The sequence below is a fragment of the Scomber japonicus genome, chromosome 10, assembly GCF_027409825.1.
Source record: "Scomber japonicus isolate fScoJap1 chromosome 10, fScoJap1.pri, whole genome shotgun sequence".
Taxonomy (NCBI): domain Eukaryota; kingdom Metazoa; phylum Chordata; class Actinopteri; order Scombriformes; family Scombridae; genus Scomber; species Scomber japonicus.
In genome coordinates, this window is record NC_070587.1 from 10,050,086 (window position 1) to 10,077,934 (window position 27,849).

General features: G+C 40.4%; 1 protein-coding gene across 1 annotated transcript; it reads left to right on the forward strand.

The window, feature by feature from the left end:
- Positions 1–106: 106 nt before the first annotated feature.
- Positions 107–27,836, forward strand: itga10 (integrin, alpha 10). The gene is made up of 30 exons (XM_053326711.1): positions 107–158; positions 5,649–5,760; positions 5,908–6,017; positions 6,098–6,186; positions 9,771–9,885; positions 9,987–10,114; positions 10,734–10,882; positions 17,263–17,413; positions 20,378–20,543; positions 22,139–22,212; positions 22,302–22,446; positions 23,543–23,691; positions 23,791–23,934; positions 24,141–24,347; positions 24,439–24,569; positions 24,810–24,976; positions 25,093–25,235; positions 25,330–25,440; positions 25,525–25,610; positions 25,711–25,852; positions 25,955–26,047; positions 26,164–26,240; positions 26,380–26,469; positions 26,561–26,645; positions 26,763–26,876; positions 26,950–27,057; positions 27,181–27,294; positions 27,388–27,483; positions 27,569–27,682; positions 27,772–27,836. The coding sequence occupies exons 1-30, from the start codon at positions 107–109 to the stop codon at positions 27,823–27,825; spliced, it is 3,516 nt and encodes a 1,171-aa protein (XP_053182686.1). The 3' UTR covers positions 27,826–27,836.
- The last annotated feature ends 13 nt before the right edge of the window (positions 27,837–27,849 follow it).

Here is a 27,849-nt window from a genome sequence, read left to right on the forward strand (position 1 = left end):
TGTGTCGTGGATGCCGATGCACTGCATTTCCACCAGCTCAGGGGAGACCACTTCGTAAACAGAGAAAAAAATTGAGCAGAGACTCTCCTTTCATTCGTTTTCATAAATGGAGCTGCGTAAATACCTGTTGTGCCTGGAGTTCATCCTCTTTCTTAAAGGTAAGAACTAACTTAGCCAGTTTTTCAGTAGCATTTGGGATTCTATTTTACTTTTCTTTTTTTTTTTACATTTCCAAAGTTCATTTCTTTGTTAAACATGTTTCAAATAAGATGAAACTAATGAATGATTATTGGCAAATTGTTCATGCACTGATCCTAAAGACTAAATTGTGAACTTTGTAAAGTCGACAACATGTCCATGATTGATGCGTCTTCACTGCCCATTTGCTCTCCTACCATCCTTCACTTCTTCACTGGGTGATATGGACATTAACCCCTCTCAACTTTTGCACTTTAACAGACAGGCATGTGTGACTAAAAGCGTCACACGTGCCTCCCTGAGTCCCAGAGAGCTTTGTTCTGTGTGACAGTAAGCGACTGACCATGAAGACATTCCTAACATGATAGTAAGGAGGAGAGCAGCAGAGAATGCAGAGAATTATAACATATGGCCAAACTGCATTTGCCAAACAGATCAAAGGTGTAGGAAGTTGTGCGTGGATCCAAGAAACTGACGGTTCCTGGTTCAAAGTCCGGGTCTTTACTAAATTTATCAGTGATGCCGGTAAAGAGGAAATATTTCATTTACACTGGAGTCCTTCAGCTACCAGAAAATGTTTACTGTTGGGATCCATCAGAGATGCTTGCATATATCCTCTGCCAAAAGGTTACTGGTTCATCTCCTCTTACAGCTGACATGTTCTGACCCTGGCAGCTGCGTAACTCAACCTCAGCGGCCCTATCAGCCATTTCCATCTTTTAGACTTGATGTCTAAAGTTCCCCCTAATAAGGTGTCTCCACCATGTGTGTGTTTCTCCATGGAGCATGAACATCAGATCCCCTCCGGTACTCATGTTTGCTGTGGCCTCACACACCTCATTGAGTCATTCCTGCTAACCGGCAAGAAACCGAAGAAAAAGACCATTGTTGTCTTCCAAAACTGAGTGTTTATACAGCAGATAAGCATCGGTTTAACTGCACACAGCCATGAAATAAAGTGAGATCAATAGGCTGAGAGATTATGTTGTGCAAGGCATGTTACCTGCTCTCAATCGCACACACAGACTCTAATCTATAGTTAATCTGTAGATTGAGATGTTGGCATTGGTGCCACATTTTAGATTGTAAACTAGAGCGCAATTATACTGTACATGGCGCTAGTTTTTATGCGATGCAAAGTGCTTCTGGTCCAGAAGCTAAGGAAGTGTTGAGTTCACTGACACCACATACATATAAACACATACACAGCAACTTATTTACACATGCCAGCAGTCAAATGTTGCAGGCGCGACACATTACCCCCCATTATCTGTTTAAATCAAGCATGTACGGGGTAACTTTTTCACTGCCTTTAATTTGTTTTGTAGCTTATGTGTGCATAAGTGTTCTTGCATGTGTGTGAGAGTTTTCTGGGTTGAACTTGTGTCATACAGAAGCATGTAGGTGAGTGAGTATGTGTGTAATGTTAATGGTTTCAGCAGAGCTCCCCTGATGTGGTCAGCAGGCATCCCATGTCTGTTACACTCTTCTATGCTTTACTGAGATGTCGAAGACAGGTGTGTGTACATGTGCGTGTGTTTTTCATGTGTGGCCATTCATAAATTCTTGCTATTATTCTCCCAGCTATCTTCCCTCTTCTGTTTTTTTTTTCTAAATTTTTACCCTCCCATCATTTGCTGACATTCATTTCTACTCCCCCCTTACTCTTCGTCCACCCCCATTCCCCACGAGAGGGTGACAGAGATGAGAACAGAAAATGATTGAGATAATGGAGAGAAAATCTGTGAAAGAGGGTGAGAAGAGGTGAATGAGTGGGATGCATGGGAAACATTGTGAGTCAGTTTAATAAAGATGATAGAAAGACAGAAAGACAGACAGTCCATCTGTACTGCAGGACATTTCACAAAGGTGCTATAAGTCAAGGGACGTCAATCAAAAAGGCAGAAAACCAGAATCATTTATGTTAGTCCAGTTGCTGTAAGTTCTGATATTTTTCTATAGTTTCCAAAACATTGTAGTGTCAAGTTAATGTACATATAGACATAGAAACTCAATAACAACCATACACATCCAGCAGCAGCGGTAGCGCCCAGAGCCGAACATGTGGTTGAGACAATCTGGACCCAGTTTGGCTTAATAAATGTTTGGAGCTAGTTGTCATGGTGATGGGCTGTCAGACAGGCTGCGGTACAGTGTCATATATAAACCCGAGTGAAAATGGAACCAGAATAGAGAGGATAGCACAGGGAAAACAGGGAATGATGGCACTGTTTGAGGGAATCAGAGGGACTGAGGAGAGCAAGCGGGGGCCTTGTGGTAGAGTTACAGTGCTTGTATGTGTGTGTGTTTATATATGTGATATAGGAGAGGGGGTAAAAAAAGAAAGGGTAAATTTATGGTTTATCAGAGAATGAGTGAAATGGGAGGATGATGAGAAAATCAGTAGCATGGGGTTATCAGAGGCCTGGTTTGTTGTGGAAAGTAATTTGGAAACGGAGACGGCGGGCAATGCTGCCACAAGAAAAGACAGAAGTTTTTACTGCACCAAGTGTAATTGAGCACTGGTGGGAGAGCATGGGAGAGAATAACTTGTTAAAACAAGGCTGGATAGATGGATTTTTATTCTTTGTGGCCATAAAAAATGAAGCTTTAGTGTTGAGAAATTACTCCTATACTTGCCTACGCACTGTTCCCATTGGTGTATTAAACATCTGTGTAGAATCAGAGAGATGGCTCAAACTCATCAGAATCACTTGAGGTTTGGATGTAGAAGTACGGGAAGCTCACACAGATCTGCAAGATGAGCAGAAAGTAGTTGAAAGCTGGAGTTTGTCTCTATAGTTGGCCAGTAGATGATGCAGACACTCCCACTCCCATGGCCGGTCATTCTGGGTGCAAGAAACAGAAGAAAACATGACTGACAAAAACAGCTGCAAGGAAAAGTGAAAGAGCAGGTAAAAGAAATTACAGTATGTGAGAGAGACAGGAGCAGGGATGGAACAGAAACAGAGAGCATATCTAGTTTCCCTCTCAAAGCCAAGTGGAAGCCCCCTCTGATTGACCTGGCTGAGTTTACTGTCTGTGTGAGCCAGTGTGTATTTGTGAGAAAGTATCAGTACACAAGTGTGTGAGTAGCTGGTGTATAATCACTGCAGCAGTATTCTGGTCCTGTTCCTGTTCCTGGACTACTTTTCTCTGTTGAAGTCACTATGTTATGTACAGTAGAAGAGTTACTGTAGATTTGCCGCCCTGGATGCTGCTAAATTGCGAGTCATTTATTTTGAAACTCCCCGTTTAACAAAACACATTCATCACACCCTGCTTTTCAGGGCAACAAATAACATACAGTAGATACACAAATGGGGCAAGTTAAATACCAACTGTCAAGAGTAGCACAGTCTTTCTGAGACTGAAATAAAGATACTACACGATGATGCTCTTTAATTTAGGTGAAATACTGTAGCTAAGATAGTCTACTTCCTTTTGGTTGCTGACAACGGCAGCAAACACTTCTACTCAAAAAGGAAATAATGTGGATCTAATTAGAGTGTTTTAAAATTTTGTTCAGTTGTGGTAATTGTGTAATAATTTTCTCTGACCAGTGTGAGTTTCAATAGATGTCAATCAAAACTAAACACATCACACAACTCTTGGAAATGAGGTTCTGCTCATTGACGGGGATCTCAAAGAATTAGCCATGAGGAGTCTTCTGAAAGAACAAATTCCCCTGCAGTAAACATACATAAACATTAAAACGTAGTTAAATCAACAATAGCAAAGCACATAAGGAGGAGGTCGGGATGGTGGAGGGAGCCTTGGTAGTGAACAACACTGACATGAATGTGAATAGTGAGAAATGTTTGTTGTATAGTGTATAGTGAGCACTATGCTCCATTAATGTTACATATCATAGCTGATCATTTATATTTTTCTTGTAAATTATCTTTTTATATACTTGTCCTACATATCACTTGTCAGATTCAGATTCAGATTCACTTCAATGGTCATTCTCATGCATTTGCATACATAAAAACGAAACTGTGAGAGTTTTATATTTTCTTTGATTTCATGATGGTGTCCCCCAGTATTGTTTTGATAAAATATTACTCTATCATCTGCCTACATAGCTGCATTCCCCTTCGATACAGCAAATCAAATTTAGACCATAAGCTGATCAGACGGTCACACTGAGCCTGGCAGCATCCTGCTACACAACACAAAAGCCACAGACTCTGAACAACAAATCACGCTAGCTTTCCTGCTAAAGTGTCCTTCTTTTCTGACTTACAAACATGAACACATGTTTTGTCGTGCTCCTCAGCTTGCTGAACCAAACAAACATTCAGTGGGGAAACGTGCACTAACATCAGTTAGCAGGCTAGATTAATTAAGCTGATTAGCTAATTAGCTATTAAGCTGCAGCACATTAAACAGCTGGTAAAACATACCTACAAATTTCACTTTGGTCGAGTTAATTAACCCTAAATGTATCGCAAATATTGAGATCTAAGTGTAAAAAGGTCCTCATTTACTACAATAATTCATTCCGTTTCACTTATAACCTGACAGGAAACATTTATGTAGTTGTACAATAATTTAACTTTATATATTTGCCAGTTGGGATGTGTTTTCATGCTCCAGTTTACACATAAATGCTCACAACTCAGTAACTGTCTGACTACCATGTTGCAGTCCTCTCTGTGTCTCCTTTACCTCTCTCTCTCTGTATGAAGGGCAGGCTTGTGTGTCATAACAGGAGGCTCACTATACTCCATAGTTTTTCTAACCCACACCCTTCCCTGCCTTGCCTCTTCTCTCCCCTCTCGTCTCTCTTCCCCTTAGACTGAACTCCCTTTTTCCTCAGAGGTTGCCTTTGGTCGTTCTGTTTATCCATCCTCTAACCCCCTCCCATCTCCCCGTCCCAAAGCTGAGAGGAAAAATAATTATCTGACTGTTGTTACTGTAGTTACTACAGTTGTTTACTTGCAGTCTCCTGCTCTATGTTTTGCATGCTTTTTACAGATTTTAACGGCTGATAAATATTGTTTTTGCCAATTACTTTCAATTTTGAGTACTTTTTTAACCCAGTTCTAAAAAGTAGCTCTAAGGTCAAGGTGTCACATACTGTATATGTTCTGTATCGGTTTGTTCCAACTTTTTACTGAAACTATATGCTGTACACAGTGAGTGAAATATAAGAATCTGTGTTTGTTAAGTGTCCAAATGTCCAGGACTTGGAAATGTTTTAGAAATCAAGTCATACACATTTCCGCAAAATTTAGTGTAATTGATTTGGTACCTTTGGAAACTTAAGGGTCTTCACTATGATTTTTAAATAAGGTTATGTGAGATTGAACAAAGTTTGTCTGTAGTGCATGAGTTATTTTTAATGACTGATCCACTGGTCATTTAAGGGAACACCAATTATGTGTTCTAATTGTTAATATAAACTGTCATATGTTTAATAATCTTTTTGTTATGTCTTCCAGGGTTGTGTCAGTGTTTCAACATAGATGTAAAGCATCCACGCATCTTCACTGGTCCAGAGGATGCTCTGTTTGGTTTCTCTGTTTTACAGCATGAAGCAGATGGAGAGAAATCGTAAGTTTGTGTGTGAGAATGTGTGTGTGAAAGAGAGACAAAGAAAGTGACACAAATAATTAAACAGTTCTTAAAATTCTTACTCGAAATTGGTTGCAAGATGATATTTTGATAATAATTGACCGGTTAAATGTTACTCTGTTGAAGAATGCTGGTTGGTGCTCCCTGGGACGGGCCACCCAATAACAGGAAAGGAGATGTGTACAAATGTGTTGTGGGGGAGGAGAAGAACTCAAACTGCATCAAAGTGAATCTAGGTAAGAGACAGGGATTACCCTGAATACATCAAATGTATTTGTTACCTGATGCTAAACTGGTCTATCTTTCTGTCTGTCAGGTGAATCTGCTCTCCAGAACGTATCTAAAAACCTGAGGAATTCTCACCTGGGAATGACTCTCACGCCAGACTCACCTGATGGCTTCCTGGTATGTCGCCTCCACTCCTCAAAACAAGGCTTTTTATTTTTGCTATGTGGCTACAGGGGTTGTGTGTGGGAGCTAGAAGGGATGTGGCGAGACCAGGTTGTGTTTGTTTGACAGAATATGAGTGAATCAGCTCCATTGGTGTGTTTTTATTTGACCACGTGTGGTTCGTTGATCCCTCACTTCCTGGATACCTTGTTGAGATTCATACGCAGATTTACAATGTCCTGCACAGAGACTGATTATTTATGTAACTAAGCACCATAGATTTTTTAAATAATTTGGAAATAACTTAAGTCAAGTCACAAATCTTCAAAAGTCAATTACACGTTAAAGTAAGGTAAGTACTGAATGTCCACAATTAAAAGGACATGACTTTAGGACGTTTTCCTTTCAACAATGTTGTAAATAGTGTCTTTTAGATAAAGAAAACAAAGCCCCCATTTAAGCTATCTCAGAAAGTCAGCCTGAGTTCACTGCTACACTTTTCTGTCATACTTCCTCTACTGCAACATATATCGAAAGCATCCTTTTTTGTGGTTATCTTTTTTTATAATTCAAGTTTTTATTCCTTTTCTACGGAAGCTTATTGCATTCACTTGAATAAAAAGAAAAGAAATCCGTTTTTTCTGAGTAATTTATTTTTTGGTCTGTTTTTCGAGGTAATTATTTCTGTTTTTCTGAGTATTTTTTTCTGTTTTCCAGAGTAATTTATTTTTATGCTTGGTTTTTTGGGGGAATTTTTTCAGATTTTCTGAGTAATTTCTTTCTTTTCTGTTTTTCGGGCTATTTTTTTTCTGAGTTTAGAGGGCATTCAAAACATTGGACACATTCACTCTTTATTGAGAGCTCGATGTAATGGAAGCAAACATGACCTGTTTGTTTAGTTTAATCAAGTTTTACTTTGATCTGGGTTTAAGACACTGGGAGATTGTCCTGTCTTTAAGTCATATAGATGGTATTGCTATTTATATATATTATTATTATATATCTTCCTCCCTCTTTGCCTTTTCTCTCTCTAATTGCATTTATTGGTCAAAAGACAGAGTCCCACCAAAAAGCTCAGAAACTGGGCATATGTGCGGAGCAGGAGTCACCATAGATGGGAGTCACTTGCAGGTTGGCTGTTCTCGCGAAATATCTCGATAATTCAGAGAAAATAATTACCACGAAAAACAGAAATAATTACCTCGAAAAACAGACCAGAAAATAAATTACTCAGAAAAAACGTTTTTTTTTTTATTCAAGTGAATGCAATACGCTTCCATAATTTTCTCTTTGGTGTTTGACAGTACAACATTTTGCATTGTGAGACATTTCTTGTGATACGTACTACATGGACCATCAGTGGCGTAAAAAACAAAAAATAAATAAAAAAAGGTAGAATATCCACACAGTAGATTATAATGTTGGATACACTCAGGTATTCACGCTGCAAGCTCATCAGGCAGTGCGATGTGAGTCCAGAACAAGTCCCAGATTGGTGCCTTATTCTTGTTTCTATTGTTCCTGTTGAGCATAAGTTTGTATGAAGCTATTTATTATAATGTCTACCCACTCTTTCAGTTCAGCGGGTTTGGGTGTTATCCATAATTTAAGTATTGTCCTGGCAGCTGTTGTAATCCCTGCCATGATTATAGCGAATTCTCCACTTGTTATGTTGTGTTTTTTTGTGGTTATCTTAAGTTTTAGACAGAGCTCTTATCCTTTAGCTCTCATGCCTGTTTCCATACAGCTCACCTGAAAGCAATGCTGACACTGCGATTGCTGTTGTTAATATTAAACTGTGCTCAAACTAATGGTAATTTTAATGATCAGGTAATCTCTTGTTTGTTTTGTTTATTCCTTGATTAATCTAGTGACCGAAAATAGCGAGAAACATCTGGTACAAGTTTCCTATATAAAACAGTGAAAGACAGCCAATACTCACTTTAGAGAAACTAGGACCACAACATTTTTGGCATTTATACTTAAAACATGATTAAAGAAGAAATAAATGATCAATAGACATCAGAATCAGATACTTTTTTTGTGGATCAGCTACTTGATTAATCGTTGCGGCTCTAGTTCATATAGCATCTCAAAAGCCATTTCCTCTCCTCCCCAAGGCTTCCACCTGGACGCTCTGAGTCTACAGTCCCTTTAGGGGGAAGTAATTATCGTCACTCCCCACTCCCTGCTGTGCTGACATTTCAAATATCAACAGTGTACATATTATGCATTCACATAATAATGTCAGTTGAATAAACTATATTATCAATGCATAGGCTGAATAATTAAATATGCGAAAAGTGTGTCTTTGCATTTTATTTATGTTCCATTTTTGTGAATGTACCAGGGACACATTTGGTACTTGAATGTTTTAGTTCTCATGCCAAAGTAAAAATGTCTTAAGTCAAATGTCAGAGCAGTAAAGTCTTAACTCTTCTGCTCTGACTGACACACACACTTATACTTGTATTGCTGTTGCTGTCTAATCCTGATTTCTCCAATCCGAGGCTTCTGGGTTACAGAAAAAATACTGTGTGTGCTTGAGTGTGCGTAAATTAGTGTGTTCAGGATTCTCTTTGTGTTTGAGTCTATGTGTGTGTGTGTTCGTATGTGTATGTGTGGGTGTGTGTTAAGCAAGTGTGCTTGCGTGTTCTTGTGTCTGCCAGGTTTTTACTGCTACTTCGGGTGTGGAGTCGTGTACAGTTCACGAACGCTAGCCAACGTAGTTTTAGAGAGAGAGAGAGAGAGAGAGAGTGTATGTGTGTGTTTATCTTAACCCCAGTGGTCAGGTCTATAACAGGAACGGAATGCGTCTCCGGCCCTTTGTTAATGACAGACCTACCAAAAGCCATAGCACCTCTCTCACTTCTCTCCGTCTTTTCCCTCATTCCTTTTTCTCATCCATCTCTCCATCCCTTCTTCTCTGCCTGTCTGTGTGCCTTTAGATAGACCCATCTGTAATGACAGGGCGAGCAAAACCAGGATGTTTCTCTTTCCCTCATTCTTCCCCCATTTCACCCCACTTTCAGTCTCCGAGCTCTTTTGTTTCTCAACTCTGTGCATAAGTTTCTCTTTTATCTTTCCAACAGCTCTCCTCTCTCCGCACTCTCCTCCTTATTCCTTCCTCTTGGTATGAAACCCAAATAAACGGCATACTTTGAAGACAGAAATATTTTTATGTGATACCCCACCCCACCACCCCACACCCGCCCTCCTTCATTTAGCGCAATCAGATTTAAATTGCTTTACTGGTCTGGTGTTCCAGCTCTGTTAAACCACTCATGACAACAGTGACTGCCAACATGTCAACAATAGTCCCCCCTTTATTCTTCTGTCCCCCAAACCACACTATTGTAGTTTTTCCATGACTTACTCCCTCTCATGACTTGTTTTCTCTTTGCTCCTTGCCTGCTCTCATTTAGTCTTTTTTTCAGTGTCTATACGTGGGTCACCCAGCCACAGTTATCTACATGCTCAAAACCTTTCATAACAGCCAGACAAACTCAAATACTTCAAAATATATACTGTACAAATTGACTGTAGACGCTCCTGAAAAACAGATGCTGATGAATTGGTGTGCGTGTGTGTTTTGGCAGGCATGTGCCCCTCTGTGGTCCCAAGAGTGTGGTACGTCTATGTTCAGCACCGGCATCTGTGCCTCCGTCAGTGATGATCTAGAACCAAGGGAGACCATCGCTCCAACAGCACAAAGTAATAATATGTTTGCACACAAACACACACTGAGGCAAAGACACATGTTACACAGGCCTGATGTAACCAACCAAATATTTTAAAACTCCCATATGTGACAGGATGCTCCACATACATGGATATCATAATCGTACTGGATGGCTCCAACAGTATCTACCCCTGGTATGAGGTCCAGAACTTCCTCAGCAACATCCTCAGCAAGTTCCACATCAGCTCAGACCAGATGCAGGTGAAAGTCAATGTGTATTTGCACTGCCTTTAAATATAATTTACATTAGTAATGGAAACTTGTGGGTTTGAAATTGAGTTTCATCTCCCACTTAAATCTCTCGACCCCCCTTTGCTGCCCAGAGTAGGGCTGGGGTTTGCGTGCAAAGTGTGAGCAGTGAGACAAGTTTTGAGTGAAAACATGCTCAGAATGACAAATATAAAGAACCAGTTGGCAAATATGAACAGAATGAATTGCTCTAGTAATGTAAAGGGACATGAGCCAGGCTCGCTTGAGGTTGAGGAGGAGGGTTGAAGTGGATCAGGGGACATTATTCTGGGCTAAACAACAAGAAGAGTGAGAGGGGGTTTAGGTCTTGAAAAGGGAGTGTGGTGGGGGGTGAGGGGTAGCAGGCAATGTGAGGTGAAGAGGAAATACCTCTGGTTTTTGAATGAATTCAAAAATTCCCCAAGTGCAGTGTTTGCTTTAAGAGCTGGATTGGTACTTAAAGAGATAGCTCGCCCCAGAAACACAAGTCTCAGATGTTGCTTTCCACAACTATGTGCCAGCTCAATCATGAACATATGGCATTATTACAATGCTTGTGTGTTAATGTGTGTGTTCGTGCATGTATATTCAGGTTGGTATACTGCAGTATGGCGAGGTAGCAGTCCACGAGTGGTCCCTGAAAGACTACCAGACCACACAGGAGGTGGTCGAGGCCGCCAAGAACATCAGCCGGCAGGAGGGACGAGAGACGCGCACTGCATATGCCATCCAAATGGCCTGGTAGGCTTGTCAATCACTGTTACCTCACTGTTATTGGCTTGATCGCTGCATACTATCTGGCTGTTTATACATATGTGTAACATTCTTAGAGGTTTTCTCTAAATATATCATTGTATAATTTATAGTTGTAATGAAAATTATTTCTGTGTTCTTTAATCTGTGCCTCTCTCTAATGATATACTCCAGGATAATCCCATCAGGCTACTTTTGATTTATAACATAAATCAGACTTAAATTTTTAAAATTTAACAATGTGACATGGAGTACTTAAAGCTGATTTAATCCATTTTTTATGTCTACAGTCCCACAAAGCTTTACACAGCTTTTTAGTGTCTTTTATATTGTTGTTTTGGTTTAATTGCCCACAACTTAGCTGTTTTACACAGGCCTGATGTAACTAACCAAATATTTTAAGCACAAAAGAGCAGACAAGGTTAGCAACTAGCAGCTGAACACAGAACAGGAGGTAGAGTGGGTCATCCATTGATTGGAAAATAGGTGGTTCAATCCCCAGCTCCACCTGTCCACATGTCGAAGTGTCCCTAGGCATGATGCTGAATCCCAAAGTGCTCCTGATGGCTGCACCAGTGGTGTGTGAGTGTGTAAATGTTCCATTAAATGAAATCCAGGGGAGCAGGGTGATACCTTGCATGGCAGGCTCAGCTTCAGCATATGAATATGTGCGTGAAAGGAGTGTGAATTTTGACATGTATTGTAAAGCGCTTTGAGTGGTCGGAAGATTAGAAAACTGTTGTAAGTGCAATCCATTTAACATTCACAGTCAAGCATTAAGCTGCTTAAGAGACATATTTCTGCATTAGGAGTGAAAGAAGACAAGAACAGAGCTGAAAGGGGAGTAAATATGGACTTTAATAGGTAGAGACAACAAACACCACTGCTAATGTTGTTTTGTATCTGTTAGATGTGTAAATAAGCAACAGTTTGAGAACATATTCGCCATAAAAACCTAATAATATGTCAATGTAATGTTTACAGTGTCTAGTAGGGCCCACACTGTGAATTATGTTATTCATATGTATGTATAGTGTTTTTGGAAGTGCAAGTAATCTTATCCACAGTTACTTAGAGCAATAAGCTTACCAGCGACCTTCACAATGTGGCCCATTTGGATAAAAACCAAAAGCTTATTGGAACCCCGCAGACTTCTCTGACAGCCATCTTTGAGAAGCAGGTCCTCAATAAAGCTGGGTCTATACTAGACTGTGCAAGCCACCCCCTCCACTGCAACTTTGAGACTCTCCCCTCTGGCCGGAGATTTAGACTTCCATTTTACAAATGTAACAGGACCAGAAACTCCTTTGTCCCCAGAGCGATAACCCTGTTAAATTTGCACAATACTGAATCACAGTTTTAAATTATTTTCTTAGAGGTTTCAATTCAGCCAGACTTGATTGTTGCTTGTGATTTGTCTGTCTTGCAGAATCACATATTCTGCAAGTCAAGTTTCTCTTAGGGGACAATAAAAGCAACTGAACTGAACTGAATTGATAAAATCATGATGAAATGTGTAGACAACGCTCCTTTAACTTACTCCTGACCATACTGTTAGTCTGTCATCACCTTCATGACTTGTCTTAATAAAATATGTTGGGGGTGTCCCAGCCGGTAACCCAAGTCTAAAGAAACAGCTCTATAGGTTGAGGGTGAGTGACTGAGTGCAAACCTCTAAGTCTTAAAATATCTTTTTAGATAACAAAAATAAAATTCCTGCTTTATTAAAGTCATACCCACATAGAGCACCACACCCAGGCCTGATGTGTGGCCATGACCTCCATCTTGGAATGTGTCTGTTGGAGAGGTGTTCAACTTCTGCACACACATGCACGCACACACACGCACGCACATGCACACACACACACACAAACAGGCACACACAGGTAATTAGTTCCTGTTTTCTGGTACATTTAAAGGTAAAAATTAGAGAGGTTTAGAGGAACACTTTAAAGGTAGTTGAAAAGCAGTCACTGGAAAATGGAGCCAGTAAAATAGTGTAAATGTGGTCTTAAAACATCAGTGACGGGAAATCCAGACAACCTTACTACACACTCTCTCCACTCTGTACCTTTTACTGTTGCTACCTTTCCTTGTCAGATGGTGAAAACACCATTAATAGATTTACTCATTACAGAAAAAGGAAGAGAAAAAAACAGCTTTAATTTGATATTTATTTAAACATATGCACTCTCACTCCCACATACACACACAGATGGAGAGATAACAGGGTTGGCACAGGGCAGGAAAGTGATGGGGTAGGAAAACAGCAAGATTAGCTGAGCTGGACTAGCTGGCTGCTGGCTCAGCAAGGCTGCAGGTGTGGCACAGTCTGACCCAGCCTGGTCAGCCAAGTAGCACTCCTACAGCTGTAAAAATACACACTGACACGTACAGTACACATAGGCACTGCTGAACACCTACACACGTACACACACACACACACACACACACACACACACACACACACACACACACACACACACACACACACACACACACAGGAGCTCGCTCATTTACACTCACATGCACTCAAGCATAGTCATGTCTGTATTTCTATACTTAAAAGATCAACATTGACTGCATTTATTCCCTTACCCACAAGCTTCAACTTTCAACTTTAACCCTTGCTACTGCATGTTTGACCTTTAACCTTTACCCTAACCATGTCCTCATCCTCTCCAGATCTCTAAAGACTTGTTCTCGAGTTGCACTTCGGTCACAAAAACGAGGACTCAAAAGTTGACTTCATGTCTGCACTGCATATTCCAAATGACTAGAGACTTGACAATCTGGGACTTCTGGGAAGATGGTGAAATAATTGTAGTTTTAGCTCACCCAAGTCAGTAGAAAATAAGCTCACCAAATAACTCGATACACAAATTACATAAAATTGTATTGATGAGTGAAGAAAATAAATTAAAAGTGAAGACACCCAAGTCGAAAAAAAGCTTAAGAACAAATGACTGGGATTACAGTATAAATTGGTATTACAGTACGAACTGTGAACATAAGGGTGGGGGGAGGGGGGGGGTGACCAACAACACAACATGGAGGCATGGCATGGAATATTTTGAGAAGGCATAGATTGACATTTTGGGAAATACCCTTGTTTGCTTTTACTAAGACGTATGAATAGATTGACACAACTCATGTTTATATAGGAAATAAAAAAGAAAAGGATTTCCTTTTCTTTTTTATTTTCTGTATAAACTTGACATTGTTTAAACTCAAACCCATTACATGCAACATATCAGTTTCAGCTGAATCAGTGGACTTTTTATTACAGGCTGGCAAAATAATACAATGTCACAGATCAGTAAACAAAAGCAATCTACATGCACCAGTTCAAAATCAACAACTTGATATTACTAAGATGGAGTTCTGTGTAATCATACCTGCAAATTGATGATCTGTCTCCTCCTCTCCTGCCCTGTCTTCCCCTGAGCAAAAAGTAGCATACTTGAAGTTCATTGTATTAAGTATGCTTGAGTGTAAGTATAAGTATAGCAAGTATACTACGGACCATGCACTTGTAGTGTACTAGAAAGTATACTAATTTAATACCTCTTTGGACTAAATTGGAACATTTTATAAAAGTAAAGTATACTTTAAGTATACTTTATAAGTTTACAAACGTACACTTTCAAGTATACAACAAGTACACTCATCTATATACTACTAGTGTACTAGGTATATACTTCTAGTCCACATTTTAGTTTATTGAAGTATACTTAAAGTATACCACAAGTACACTCTTCTATATACTGCCATTGTACTAGTTATATACTATATGATCTTGAACATATAAGTTTATAACAGGGGTAATACCTCAAAGCAAATGTGAGTAATGACATTTCTATTCTGCTAAATTAAATGTAAGCACGAGTCAATGACTTGACCTTATTCTGTACCTGGATCAAGATATACTAAGTATTAGTACTTTGTGGCAGAAAGAAGTAAAACGTATACTAAAATACAAGTATAAGCTTTAGTATTAAAGTATAAGTGTAAGTCTTAGTATTAATGTACTTTGTCTTAGACTTTAAAGTCTTTCTTTATATTTTTCAGTATAAGCCAAGTATACTTCACTATACTATAATTAAGTATATAAAATATAGTATATAAAAAGTAAACTTCAAGTATACTGCCTCAGTTTTAGTATATAATAAGTATACTACTTTTTTGCTAAGGGTCTACATGGACTTGTCGCCAAGCTGTCACTCTGTTTGAGGCCAATAGATATGTGTATTACATTTTTCAGTGTAGGTCCCACCACAAAATTCAGCTCAACAGCAAGCAAAACTTTTTTCAAAAAGTTTTGATTCACAGTTTTGATCACAAATTGAAAAACCTTTTCATTTTGATGGCATAATAAAGATGCAAAAGTAACTCCATACTCTGCTTGGAGAAGGCTTGATCTCAGCTTTAAAAATATAGTGTTGCTCTCAAAGGAGGAACTTGAGAAAGATACTGACCCCCACATTGCTCACAATATGTGTGTGTGTGGACAAAAAAAAGTGTTGCTTTGGACAAAAACATCCGCCAAATTAGTGTAATGTAATGAAAATGCTGTGTCGTTTTGGTGGTCACCATTCAGACCAATAAAAGACTTGAATTTGCTTATAAAAGGTTGACGTAACTCTGCAGTCATACACTGGACACCGCAAATACTGGATGACTTGTACACACAGGTACCAAAAATAGTAAGTATATTTTGACACATCCTGGAGGGCACTGTGTAATGTCGACATCTCAATGACAGTAAGGAGCTGCAGATTTTTACCGTAGCAGTGCAGAGTAGATGGCAGACTGATGCATCAACATCAAACAAGCGTCTACAATTGGATGAGCCACTGATTTTATATTGCTCCACCCGTCTGAGACACACAGAGTCACCCACCCACACACACACACACACACACACACATACACACACATACACATACACACACATAGACCGCTGCACTGTGTCATTACCACACTGCTGTGACTCCATAAAATGGGTTGTAAATACGATCCAGCCTCCCAATTAGCTCCACTCACTTTCTCTCTTCTTTCATCTCCCCTTCCCTCTTTCCCATCTTGTTGTTTCTTTCATCTTGATAAATCTGTGCCTTCTGCCTTTCATTTTTATTCTTTCTTCACTTTTTACCTATTTATGTCTGCCTTTTCATTTCTTCATCATTTCTTTCTCTTTTCCCTCCTCTTTTCTTTTGTTTCTCCCTCTTATTTCAGTTTTACTTCACTGTATAAGTCACATAATCTTACCACATCAGAGCAGGATTTGTACTTCTCCGTTGTTTGGCTTCAATTTAGTGTATTTTATCATTCCTTTAGTGCTTTCATGTTGCATTCTAGACCTCTTTATCACCTTTTCAGTTGTTGCAGTGGTTATTTCTGTCCCTCTCCTTCTTCTATAGCTAGTTTTTCATTCTTTACAGGCTTCTTGTAGGTTACCTTTCTACCACATGTCATTTCTCATCTTTCCAAATCATTAAATCTTTAACTCATCACATTTGTTTGTCTCCTTTATTTTCCTTCCACTTCTCTCTTCTCTTTTCCTCTCTCCTCTCTGCACCCTATGTAATTTGCAGACTGCATACGGGGAAACAGTTGTTTTTAACTCTGAGTTTCTTGCGGCTGACCACAATGTTATATTTAGGCAAGGGCTGGAGTTAGGCCTGAAAATGACTGAGTTCACTTGCAGTGACTACCCTCCCCAGTTCTGTGTGTATGCGCGTGCATGCGTGCATATGTGTGTGTGTTTTGGTCTGAGGCTTACCAACCCCATTGATTGCTTAAAGCACGTCTTACTGAGAACAGGTTTCCTGCAGACAAACTGGGTGCGGCTTTGGTCTGTTCATGTGTGTTTGTCATTTAAGTTTCCTCTCTGTATCATGGCAAAAGCGGATGGGAATGCACAGATGCGGTCGCTATGTGCAGTGACACATGTACACTGCAGGCGATGACCAAATAGAAAAACCTGCCAGCTAATGTATGTGTGTCAAGTATGACTGATAAACATAGTTGTGGAATGGTCCAGCTGCGATGTGGACCATTTATATCGTACTTGATGGGATCTCATATCCAATGTCTCAGTGTTTCACTAGCTATTCATTTTCTCAGTGAAGCACTTGAAATTGTATATTATTTTATAGGTGGTGCTTATTTGAGATTTTAGGAAACCAAATGACTGGAACTCCCTGGTATCCTTCCTCTCCCTCAGGTCCTTTCACTCTTTTTATTTTGCACTCTCTCCTTCATTTTTCATTCTCTCTAGTTTGCGAGTATGTCTCGATTCAAGATTTTTGTTTTTAGTAAAGCAGTACGACAGAATGAGAAAGTGTTCTTTCTTTTCTTTGTAGCACGGAGGCATTCAGTGCTGAGCGTGGGGCGAGAGAGGGCGCCACCAAGGTGATGATCGTAGTGACAGATGGAGAGTCACATGATGGGGAGGAGCTACCAGACGCTCTGGAGGAATGCACGAGCAGAAACATCACCAGATACGCTATTGCTGTGAGTATATACAAGTGAAGCCCACTAGATACGATGTTCTCTACCTGGGCTGTCTCAGCCACCTCCCATAACTGACAGACATTTCCATAGATAGCCTCATAACGGTTTCTCAACATTTGGCAAACATATTCCATAGTTAGCATCAAAATGGTCTCTCAACATTTGGAAAACATTCCCTTAATCAGTAAACCGTTGAGTCAGAAAGTATTAAAACAGGAACACACACACACATTGTATGATTTAAGACATCTGAATTACAGTATAATCCTAATTTTTATCAACTAACCTACATTATCAGCGGGGTGTGGGTCGAGCATACCTGACATTCCTCACACATTGCGAGAAAGTGGTACGATGACCATACTTTCCCTCAAGCAACCACACAATACCACCGCCACTGTACCCAAAAATAACAGTACCAAATGAACCCCTTGGGTCAACTAAAATAACCAAGCGGGAACAAAAACTCTTCCTTTCCAGCCCCACCCGCCCCCCTCAGCAGACAGAAACACACTGAGCGGTGCAATGTTTTTTGTGTCAGAGGGGCAGACAGACCTTGGTGGCAGGGCTGGTTGCAGACCCCTCCCTTCACCACAAGAGAAGCTGAGAAACCTTCAGACGCCACTAGAACCAACATGGAGGAGTGGCACTATAGACATACAGGAAGATCAGATATGCTGACAGGCTTTGGATGGAGAAGTTTAGTTTACAAGTCTAGCTTTGAAAACTTAACAGTCACAATGTTTGCATAGTTGATAAGGTGAGGTTTGAAATATCAAAATATTTTATTAGTACGGTTTAAAATTTATCTAAAACATGTTTTTAATTATGTGGTTTGCATGTACCTTGTTGCTAACCATGTTTTCGAATTTCATGTATGGGAGCAATAGTACTCAGGATGTTTCTCCTGCCTCTGAAACGACAGACCGTTGTGTTTGATCCGGATCCCAACAAAATGTTTTTCTTCCTAATTCTGTCATTAATACGGTCTAAAAGAGGACATGATGGGAAATTAACTACACTGTCAATTACAAAATAATGTGTTTTCTCACTTACATCTTGTAGTTTTAAGCCATGTTGATAAAATCAAATTTTTGAGACCTTCGATTCTACACCAACATAACATACATTAGGTGAGAGAATTCTTTGTTCTCTTTTTTGTATCATTCAAAATTTACATTTAAAATGTCAGAACAGGGGCGCATTGGCAGCTTACTGGTTGCGATACACCACATGATAGCAACAGTCATGGTTTGGTTTTGTCTGTGGACCTTTGTTAGTCGTCATACCTCTCTTTCTACCCCCGTTTCCTGCACTCTCCACTAAAAAATAAAGGCAAAAATAGCCCAAAACCCTTTCTCCTGTATAAATAGTCAGAGTTAAACTGTTCCATGTGAGGTTTGTGGATTGTCCAAAGTTTTCTGGAAAGATATATTACTGATATGTGGTTGAATTTTTTTACATGTATTTTTTCAATCCTTTGAGCACTACAGATGAAATTCCATTCACTTCAGTTGCATTGGGATGGAAGTAGGAACCTCAGATATAGATATCTGAGAAAATAAAGCAGCAGCAGGGAGAGGCTGAAGCTTAGCAAACCGTAAATTGTGTTAAAGCATGTCGTTATTGTAAAATTACAGTGGACTGCTTAAATAACCGTTATAACTGTTTGACATGTGCACAACAGAATTCCAGGTCAACAAAAGTTTAATTCAAGACAAGGTCGCAGACAGTCAGAGAAAAAAGGCAGGAGGTAGAGTACAGACTGTAAACACAACCCTGAATTCAAAGAGAAACAAACAAAACTGGATGAAGAAAACAAGAGAGAAAGAGGTGGGTTTTGTGGTCTAGTGTTTGTCTGAAAAATCTAAGTGATGACAGGTAAGTACCACTTGACAGAGCAGCCATGATTTGATGTTGCTCTCCATGTTGCTGCTGCTGCTGCTGCTGCTGCTAGTGTGTGTGTAGGTTGTGTCTGTGTGAGTAGTGAAAATGGCTCACAAGGGAGGGCAGAGAATTCAAAACAAGAGCACAGTCACTGCAGACTGTGTTTTTTACATCAGTGCAAGTCAGGAGGTAGAAGTGTGTGTTTGTGGGGGAGCAGTTTATGCAGAGCCGTGTAATCTACACTTACATTCACTTATTCAAATACAGTTTTGTTTCCATAAATCACTGAAACCTGGATATGTGCTTTACATTTTAACAATACGTATCCCCATTTCTCTTTTCTGTCTTTTTCATAACTATGTTAAAGTCAGTTGTCAGCCTAAATAGAGTTTGTCAGTCTCTATAAGATCTTAATGTACATATTTATACATAGATTCTCTTCATGTTACACACTACACCCCTCTCCAAGTCTCCCTCCCTCCGTCTCCTGCCCTTTGAAAACAGAGGATTTCCTTAGTTTGCTTGGCAGCCAGAGTCACAGGGGGAAATTTTGGGTTTGGTTTCTCTAGTGGAATTTTCTCATTTGTACTTCAGGTGTTAAGCCCTAGGCCACTTCTGCCTCATCTTTTCACCTCTCAGCTAGGTCTGTACTCTTCATTAACAAGTCTCTGGTGGCTCCCATTTCCTCTCTTCTTATGCTTTCCAGTCAATTTGTTGCCTTTTGGTACTCCTTAATTACTAGTAAATTACAAAGGCAGCAACATAGCTGCAAAGTGGGTATATTTTCATTTGTACCATGTCAGCAAACTTCAGGATCTCTACGTTGGGGTGGTGCTGGCTCTCTCTTCCCTCAGACTCTATCATGTCTCTATCTTCACTGTCCCTCTGGAACATGGAGAAGTAATTGCTCTGATGAATGCCAAAGAAGTCTGTGTTTATACTCTCTGTTTTTTGCTTTCATCCCCTTTTTTTGCTTCCAACTTAATCCCTTAATGTTTTATAGGTGTTGTCTTGCCTGTTTATTCATTTATTCCTTTTTCAAAACATTTTTTTTCTTTTTCCCATGCTGTGCTCCAGGTTCTGGGTCATTACATCCGTCGGCAGCAGGACCCTGAGACGTTCATTAAAGAGATAAAGTATATTGCCAGTGACCCTGACGACAAATACTTTTTCAATGTGACCGATGAAGCAGCGCTCAATGACATCGTGGATGCCCTGGGAGACCGCATCTTCACTCTCGAAGGTATGTGGTTGAAGGATGGAGGCTGAGGATGAATGAAAGATACACTGGTTTAAAAAAGAAGAAGAAAGAAAGCCAAGTGATGCTGTCAGCTGTTAAAAACCGCATGATTTATATAATATATTTAAGTAGGAATAACTTTAAAACAACCCACCATGTTTTATATATAGCTTTGTCACATGATGACATATACTGCTGATCACAAAAAGCAAAAGCGTAAAAATTCAGACATTTATTGTATGCTGTATTCTCTAGTTGGGATTTTTTCAGTCCAACTGTCCGACCAAGTGAGAATATTTCTTTAATTTTAAGTCATTGTAATGTCCCTGTATTAATACTAGGAAATTCTATTTTAAGTTATAAACATAAACCGCAAATTCTTTGCATTAACAAATAGGTCCACAATTTTTCAAGTCGATCTTAAAACAATAGTCAGGTGCCCAAATGAATATTGACACAGGTTTTGCTTGCTGTAACCATTCGTTCAGTTCATACTGACTATTAAAATATTCCTTCGTAATGTGCTTGCAATGTAAGAGATGGTTAGTCATATCAAGTAGTTATCTTCCACATGTTACGTCTTTTTTAGTATAAAATTCCCCCTTTGTGTCTCAATGGACAGTGTTTTCCTGTTCAGCTGCAGTGGAAGGAGAGGAACAAATAGAGAGAATTTGGCACAAAAATTAGTGTAACTTGAAAACTGAAAAATATCTGAAAGATATCTACTTGCTTCAGACACACTTTTGAATATCTCTTTGTGTTAAACGAGGGAGATTTTGTCCCCCATCACTTATATTTGAAGTGCTTTATGAAGGGATCTTTTAATGGTTGGTATGAACAGGAGGAGTGATTCCAATAAAAACCTGTTTCAGTGTTCATTTGGGCTCCTGACTATTTGAAAAAAATGAGAACATGTCCTTTAAAGCACAGATGTTTTGATGTCAACCAGCGCACTCTCATCAAGTCATCATTATAATAAATTCATAATGAATTAATTTAGCAGTAGTAGTTAGTTATTTTATCATATGATAGGAAACAACTTCATCCTGAACATAAATTACACATTTAAGATGATGAACATTTTTATTTGACTCCCTGCTTACAAAGTGATTAACACTTCACCAGTCATACTTTTGGATTTATTGAGAAAGTTTTAATTTGTTTATTAAATAATTAATCAACCAATAATAAAAATAAGGAAAGAAATATGAGGATACCAAAACTGAAGGTAGTCTGCTTGAGAAAGAAAAGGAAAATTAAATAAAAGGATGTGAGTTAGAAGAGGGTAGAAGAGAGTGAAGGAGGTTTGCTTTTGCATGAAAAATAAACTGTAGTCCTGCAGAGAAAGTAACTATCACAATAGAACAAGAGAGAAAGGCTGATGAAAAGTGATGCCACTGCTAAATATTAAGGGAACTTAGAGAGGAAGGGACAGGAGGAAATGAAAGGGTGAAGCATTTCTGCCACCTGTGGTCTTCAGGGGAAGTGAGGGTGCTAATGATGCCATCAAGATCCGGTCCTGAGAGGGAGAGGAAGGAAGGGAGGAGGTGTGCAAAGAAACATGATGATAAAGAGCACTGACTTCTGTCCACCTTTAGGCACGCTGGGCTACAACCAGAGCTCTTTCCACATGGAGATGTCTCAGATTGGCTTCTCCACGCACACACTGGATGTAAGTCCGATCTGTAGTTGTTCATCTGTTTGTTGAGTGAGTCTGCTTTTCATTTGTGCGTCTAATCCTTGCACCGCTCTCTCTCTCAGGATGGCATTCTGTTTGGCATGGTGGGTGCCTATGACTGGGATGGTGGAGTGCTGAAGGAGGGGACCAACGGACGTATCATGCCACCCAGAGAGGCTTTCGAGAGCGAGTTCCCACTGGAGCTCAAAAATCACGCTGCTTATCTTGGTACCCAGATATCACACCACTGAACACATAGTTCAAAGTGCATTACTAACACAGATTACTGTGTAGTCAGAAACCAAGTTAACACATATTAAGGTTACTCCGTATAAAGGACAGACATTGTTGCGTCCTGGAACGATGCCCCTGAACTTTTTTGGAGTGACCTCACTCTAATTGTGTTACTACATGGTATAACATAGACTAATTTGAAAAGTCTGTCTTCCATAGTGGTGCATTCATGTGTTGGTGGAAATCTCTGACATGGAAGCCTTCAGTTTCTTTGACAGACCCCTCTGCACTTGCACCTCATTTAACTGAATGCTATTCTACTCTGGTATAAAGTTACTCTAAACGCAACCTGTAAGAGCAGATAGTTTGGTTACACATTGGCTGTGTTCACACTGCAGGCAAATCTGATTCAAATCTGATTCCTTCTCAAATCTGATTTTTAGGCCTGACTGTCCACACTGTTTTTAGTAAGTGTCCAAATCGGATTTGGCTCTGTGCAGACTGGGCCACATTAATGACTAATCTGACAGGTTGCCGTGGCAACGTTGTCAGAGCGGAGGCGTCATCTAGCGTGTATTGTGTGATGGCTCTTCTGGTGTCGCATAGAGTGACGTAGCGTAGAGTCGTAGAGAGACGTCACGGACAGTCAAATCCGATATGAGTGTTTGGAGCTGTTCAGACACATCTGTCCAAATGAGATTTGAAACTACCTCCCAAAGGTGGTTTCAATCTGGTTTACAAAAATCGGATATCATGTGATTTATGACTGTTCAGACTTCATAAGAGCCATCTGGTTCCAATCTAGATGGGCTAAATGTCGGCTTGCAAGCCAAAATCGGAGTTTTAGCCAATCTAGATTGGAACCACATTTAAAAATGTAATGTGAACAGCCAAACAAAAAATTGGATTTGAGCAATAAATTGGATTTGAGCATTAAGGCCTGCACTGTGAACGTAGCCTTAGAAACTTGGAAACTACAGTTGGTTTGTAGTAAATTTGTAGTAAATGTAGTAAAAATTGCAATTTGATATTAATGATGATAATGATGATGATGACAATGATGGTGATGATGGTGTGTGTGTGTGTGCAGGTTACACAGTGTCATCTGTGATAGTTGGTGATTGGAGGAGGCTGTATGTCGCAGGGGCTCCTCGGTTCAAGCACAAAGGCAAAGTCATTCTGTTTGAACTCAGTAATGACGGCGATGTCGACATTGTACAGGCCCTCAATGGGGAACAGGTAGAGTCCAGAAAACAGAGGGAATCCTATTAGTCAAAGATTAAAGCAATGACTCCCCCTACTGGCCTTAGCTGAAAGAACATGTTTCTGGTTTTTTAGATTGGATCCTATTATGGCAGCGAGGTGTGTGGGTTGGATATCGACCAGGATGGCATCACTGATGTCCTTCTGGTTGCAGCTCCAATGTACCTCGGCTCAGGAAACAAGGAGGCCGGTAGAGTCTACATCTACACTCTCAGCGGGGTAAGAAAGGAATTGAATGGTCATTCTCCTCATTATGGATTATTATGCAATCATTATGAGAATACATAACATTTATTAAATTCTTGTTAGGCCTTTGTAACAATTTTCCTCGAAAGACTGATAATATCCCTTTTTAATCCACTGCAGTATATCCTGTCACCTATAACTCTTTCATCCTCCTTGCCTCTTCTTTCTTTTACTCCCAGGAGGAGGTGTTTATATCTAACGGTACTCTGAAGTCAGAGGAAAAGTCTCAGGACGCCAGGTTTGGTTATGCACTGGCAGCCGCTCCAGACCTCAACCACGATGGCTTCACAGACCTGCTAGTAGGGGCCCCACTGGAGGACGAACACAGAGGGGCAATCTATGTCTACCACGGTGATGGTATTTACATCAACCATAATTTCAAACAGGTATTTGCCATTTTTTCTTACAACCACAAGCTCACTGAGGCATTTCTGAATTCAATCAAACTGACTTCTGTTTTCTCTCTTAACTTTTCAGCGTATTCCAGGGTCATTGATTTCCCCCTCCCTGCAGTATTTTGGCCGCAGTCTGAGTGCTCGGTTGGACTTGGATGGAGATGAGCTAATAGACTTGGCGGTGGGAGCACAGGGCAGCGCTGTACTGCTCAGGTGTGTAGAGAGGAAAGAGGGACCTTTTTACCACTGATTTTATTTTATAGCTTCAATCACTGAGAGAAATTTGAAAGGAGATTTTAACTGGATAAAATATTGAATTAATCACTCAGCTAACCTTTTTTTATTAGACAAAATCTTCAATTTCAGGTTAAAAATCATTCACTGGCTGCTACATTTATGCAGAGTCACATGGCTAAAAATGTAATTCTACTTGACTGTCCCCTCTGTCCCCAGCTCTCGAAGCATAGTCCAGATCAATGTGAGTCTGTCCTTCCAGCCACACTCCATCAATGTCATTCAAAAGACCTGCCAGAGGGGAGGCAGAGACTCAGCGTGTCTCAATGCCACTGCCTGCTTCACAGCCGTCTCCCGCTCCCCCGGACCACGCAGCAACAGCTTTGGTACAGCTCTTCATTCTTTGGAAACTTCCAAATCCTCTACAATGATAACAAAAACTGCAAGTGAGGGAATTTTACAGCCCTCACCATCTGTCCTGACTACCTGCTTCCCTTCCCAGAACTGTGGGTGTCGGCCATGCTGGATGACAGGAAATTGTCTGCACGGGCCCTGTTTGATGACAGCTCCCACCGACAGACTCAGCTGGCAGTGCGAGTGCACACAGGACAGACTGTCTGTTACAAACTGCCCTTCCACGTCTATGTGAGTGTCTGTAAGCACACTACATACACTGTAACACAAACACAGGGCAGACTGAGTGGAACTTCACTAACATTTTTTTCCCGGTCTGTCACAGGACACAGCAGATTACATCCGTCCAATTAGCTTCTCACTGAGGTTTAAGATCAACAACACAGAGAGTGGTCCGGTGTTGGATGAGGGCTGGCCTACCACTGTCAAGAAATATGTGAGTGAGAGTGGATTACTTCCTTTCTTATTGCATCACATTTCCTTTCTCTGTTCCCAATATAACCTTCTTATACCCTTCCAGATCTCATTCTTTAAAGACTGTGGTGAGGATGACGTGTGCACAACAGACTTGGTGCTGCAGGCTCATATGGACATCTCTGGCACAAGGTACTGATCTGAGACTTTCCACTACCCTCTTTTCTTTTCACACAAATTTAATAATATGAGTTGTTATATTTTCTGAGTTTTCACTGTGTTTTCTCCACAGACAGAAGCCTTATGTGATTCGCAGCCCTCGTAGGCGTCTGGCAGTGGAGGTTGAGCTTGAGAACAGACTGGAAAACGCCTACAACACCAGCCTGACGCTGCACTATTCACGCAACTTGCACTTCTCCACCCTCAGCATCAGGGTAAACTACAAACATATACTCTTAACACATGCAGCACCACGTGAAACAAACCCTAGACATGTATCTACATGCACACAACTTCTCTCTTCTCTTTTATTGTAGGAGGATGCCCATTTTAAGATTGAGTGTACAGCACTTGGCACCAACAGCCACTTGTGTAATGTCAGCTATCCAGTGTTTCGCTCCCAGTCAAAGGTTGGTTCACTGCAGAGGAAATAGCTCCATCATTCTCTCGATTGGGCCCACTCATACTTCACTTCCTCCAGGTGAAATGTGTCACGTCAGCAGGCCGTTCTCTTCTTTGCACGCAGGTGAACTTCATGTTGGAGTTTGAGTTCAGCTGCACATCTCTGCATAATCGAGTCCAGATGAAGCTCATTGCTGCCAGGTAAAGCAGCATGGTCTTCATACACCATGCACAGTTTACAGATACTGAAAACTTCAATAATAAACACTGATTTTAATTGTATTTTGGCGCCACAATACACAGTCAGGCTCCTCAGTTTAACCATTGGGTTCTCTTACAGTGACAGTGTGGAGAGAGAGGAGACTTTAGGGGACAACAATGTTCAGCTGCAGAGTTTTGTTCAGTATGAACCAGACCTATTTGTTAGCAGGTATGCATGTACAATATATATCTATCTTAGCTTCTCTCTTCAGTTTTTTTGTGTTTTCTTGTGTATTTACATGCTGTTTTTTGTCCTGCAGTGACTCTAATTTGAACCGATATGAGGTTCACCCCACTCGGACAGTGTCAGAAGCAATTGGACCAGAGTTCTACACTCACCTCAGGGTAAAGATAATACAACACATTGGCTTCAAGTTTTGTGAAGCTATAAAGTCAGTGGTTTGCAATCACTCTAAAAACAAGACAAAGCAAAATTAGCACATTGTTTGTTTGTGGTTGCAGCTGCAGAATCTCGGCTGTTACTCTGTGAGTAATCTGGAGCTGAGGCTACTTCTGCCCTCTGTGGCTGCAGGAGACCGAGTCTTCATGACTGTCACTGATGTCTTTTCATACAACGTGAGTAGCTCTATTTCAGTGTTTGTATCTCTTTGTGTTAGATCATATCTGACAAATCTGAATTGCTCCATAGGCTACAGGAGTGAACTGTAGCATGCTGAGTGATCTGGCCCAGCTGAAGGCCAGACAGAAAGATGTGCGACCCCTCCACCCTGAAGACATGATGCAGAATGACATACTGGTGAGTCCCCGACAGCCTGGCAGCTACTGAACAATGTGCAGCATCAGCCTATGTATTAATGTGTGGTTTACTTGTGTGTGTGTGTGTGTGTGTGTGTGTGTGTGTGTTAATCTACATATCTAGAACTGTAGCAGGTCGTGGTGTATAGAGGTTGTGTGTGAAGTCCAGCAACTTCTGAGAGGCCAGACTGCAATCATTCGTGTCAGCCGCAGAGTTCACGATGATTTTTTCAGAAAAGTGAGCTACACAACAGCACACAGCTCATTTCAGCCAGATTCATCTGCCCTATGAGACAAAGATTGCTCATCACTTCTGTGTCTCCTTCTGTAGGCCAAATACAAGTCAGCGAGGATAATAGGTGTCCATCACATCGCAGCTCAGGAGACTAACCTCATCACTCTGGGCACAGGAACAGTCTGGAGAGAGGTAAGACTATTACAGGATATAGAATGGCAGAATGGGAATAACTTTTTTTTTCCTAATCTCTCCCTGTGTCTCTCTTTTCATCTAGACTGTACTGGAAGTGCTGAAGGGCCGAGCAATTCCCATCTCACTGTGGATTTTGATTGGTAGCATCATTGGAGGTTTGCTGCTATTGGCGCTTATCATCTTCATACTATGGAAGGTATATTCATGTTACACTTAACTTCAATTTCTTTAGGAAAATATCAGTGTTATGGACAGTTTATCAATTTCAGTCTCATTTTTCATCAGCTCGGGTTCTTCACACGCAAACAAAGAGGAGAGGATGAGAACCATGAGGACTGAGCCCAGCTTTTCATGACGACTACC

Excerpts from the sequence above, each read along its gene's own strand:
- itga10 (XM_053326711.1), top strand. The coding sequence starts at position 107 with ATGGAGCTGCGTAAATACCTGTTGTGCCTGGAGTTCATCCTCTTTCTT. Across the intron at positions 20,544-22,138 it reads CCGCATCTTCACTCTCGAAG|GCACGCTGGGCTACAACCAG; the intron begins GTATGTGGTTGA and ends GTCCACCTTTAG. Across the intron at positions 25,611-25,710 it reads ATGGACATCTCTGGCACAAG|ACAGAAGCCTTATGTGATTC; the intron begins GTACTGATCTGA and ends TTTTCTCCACAG.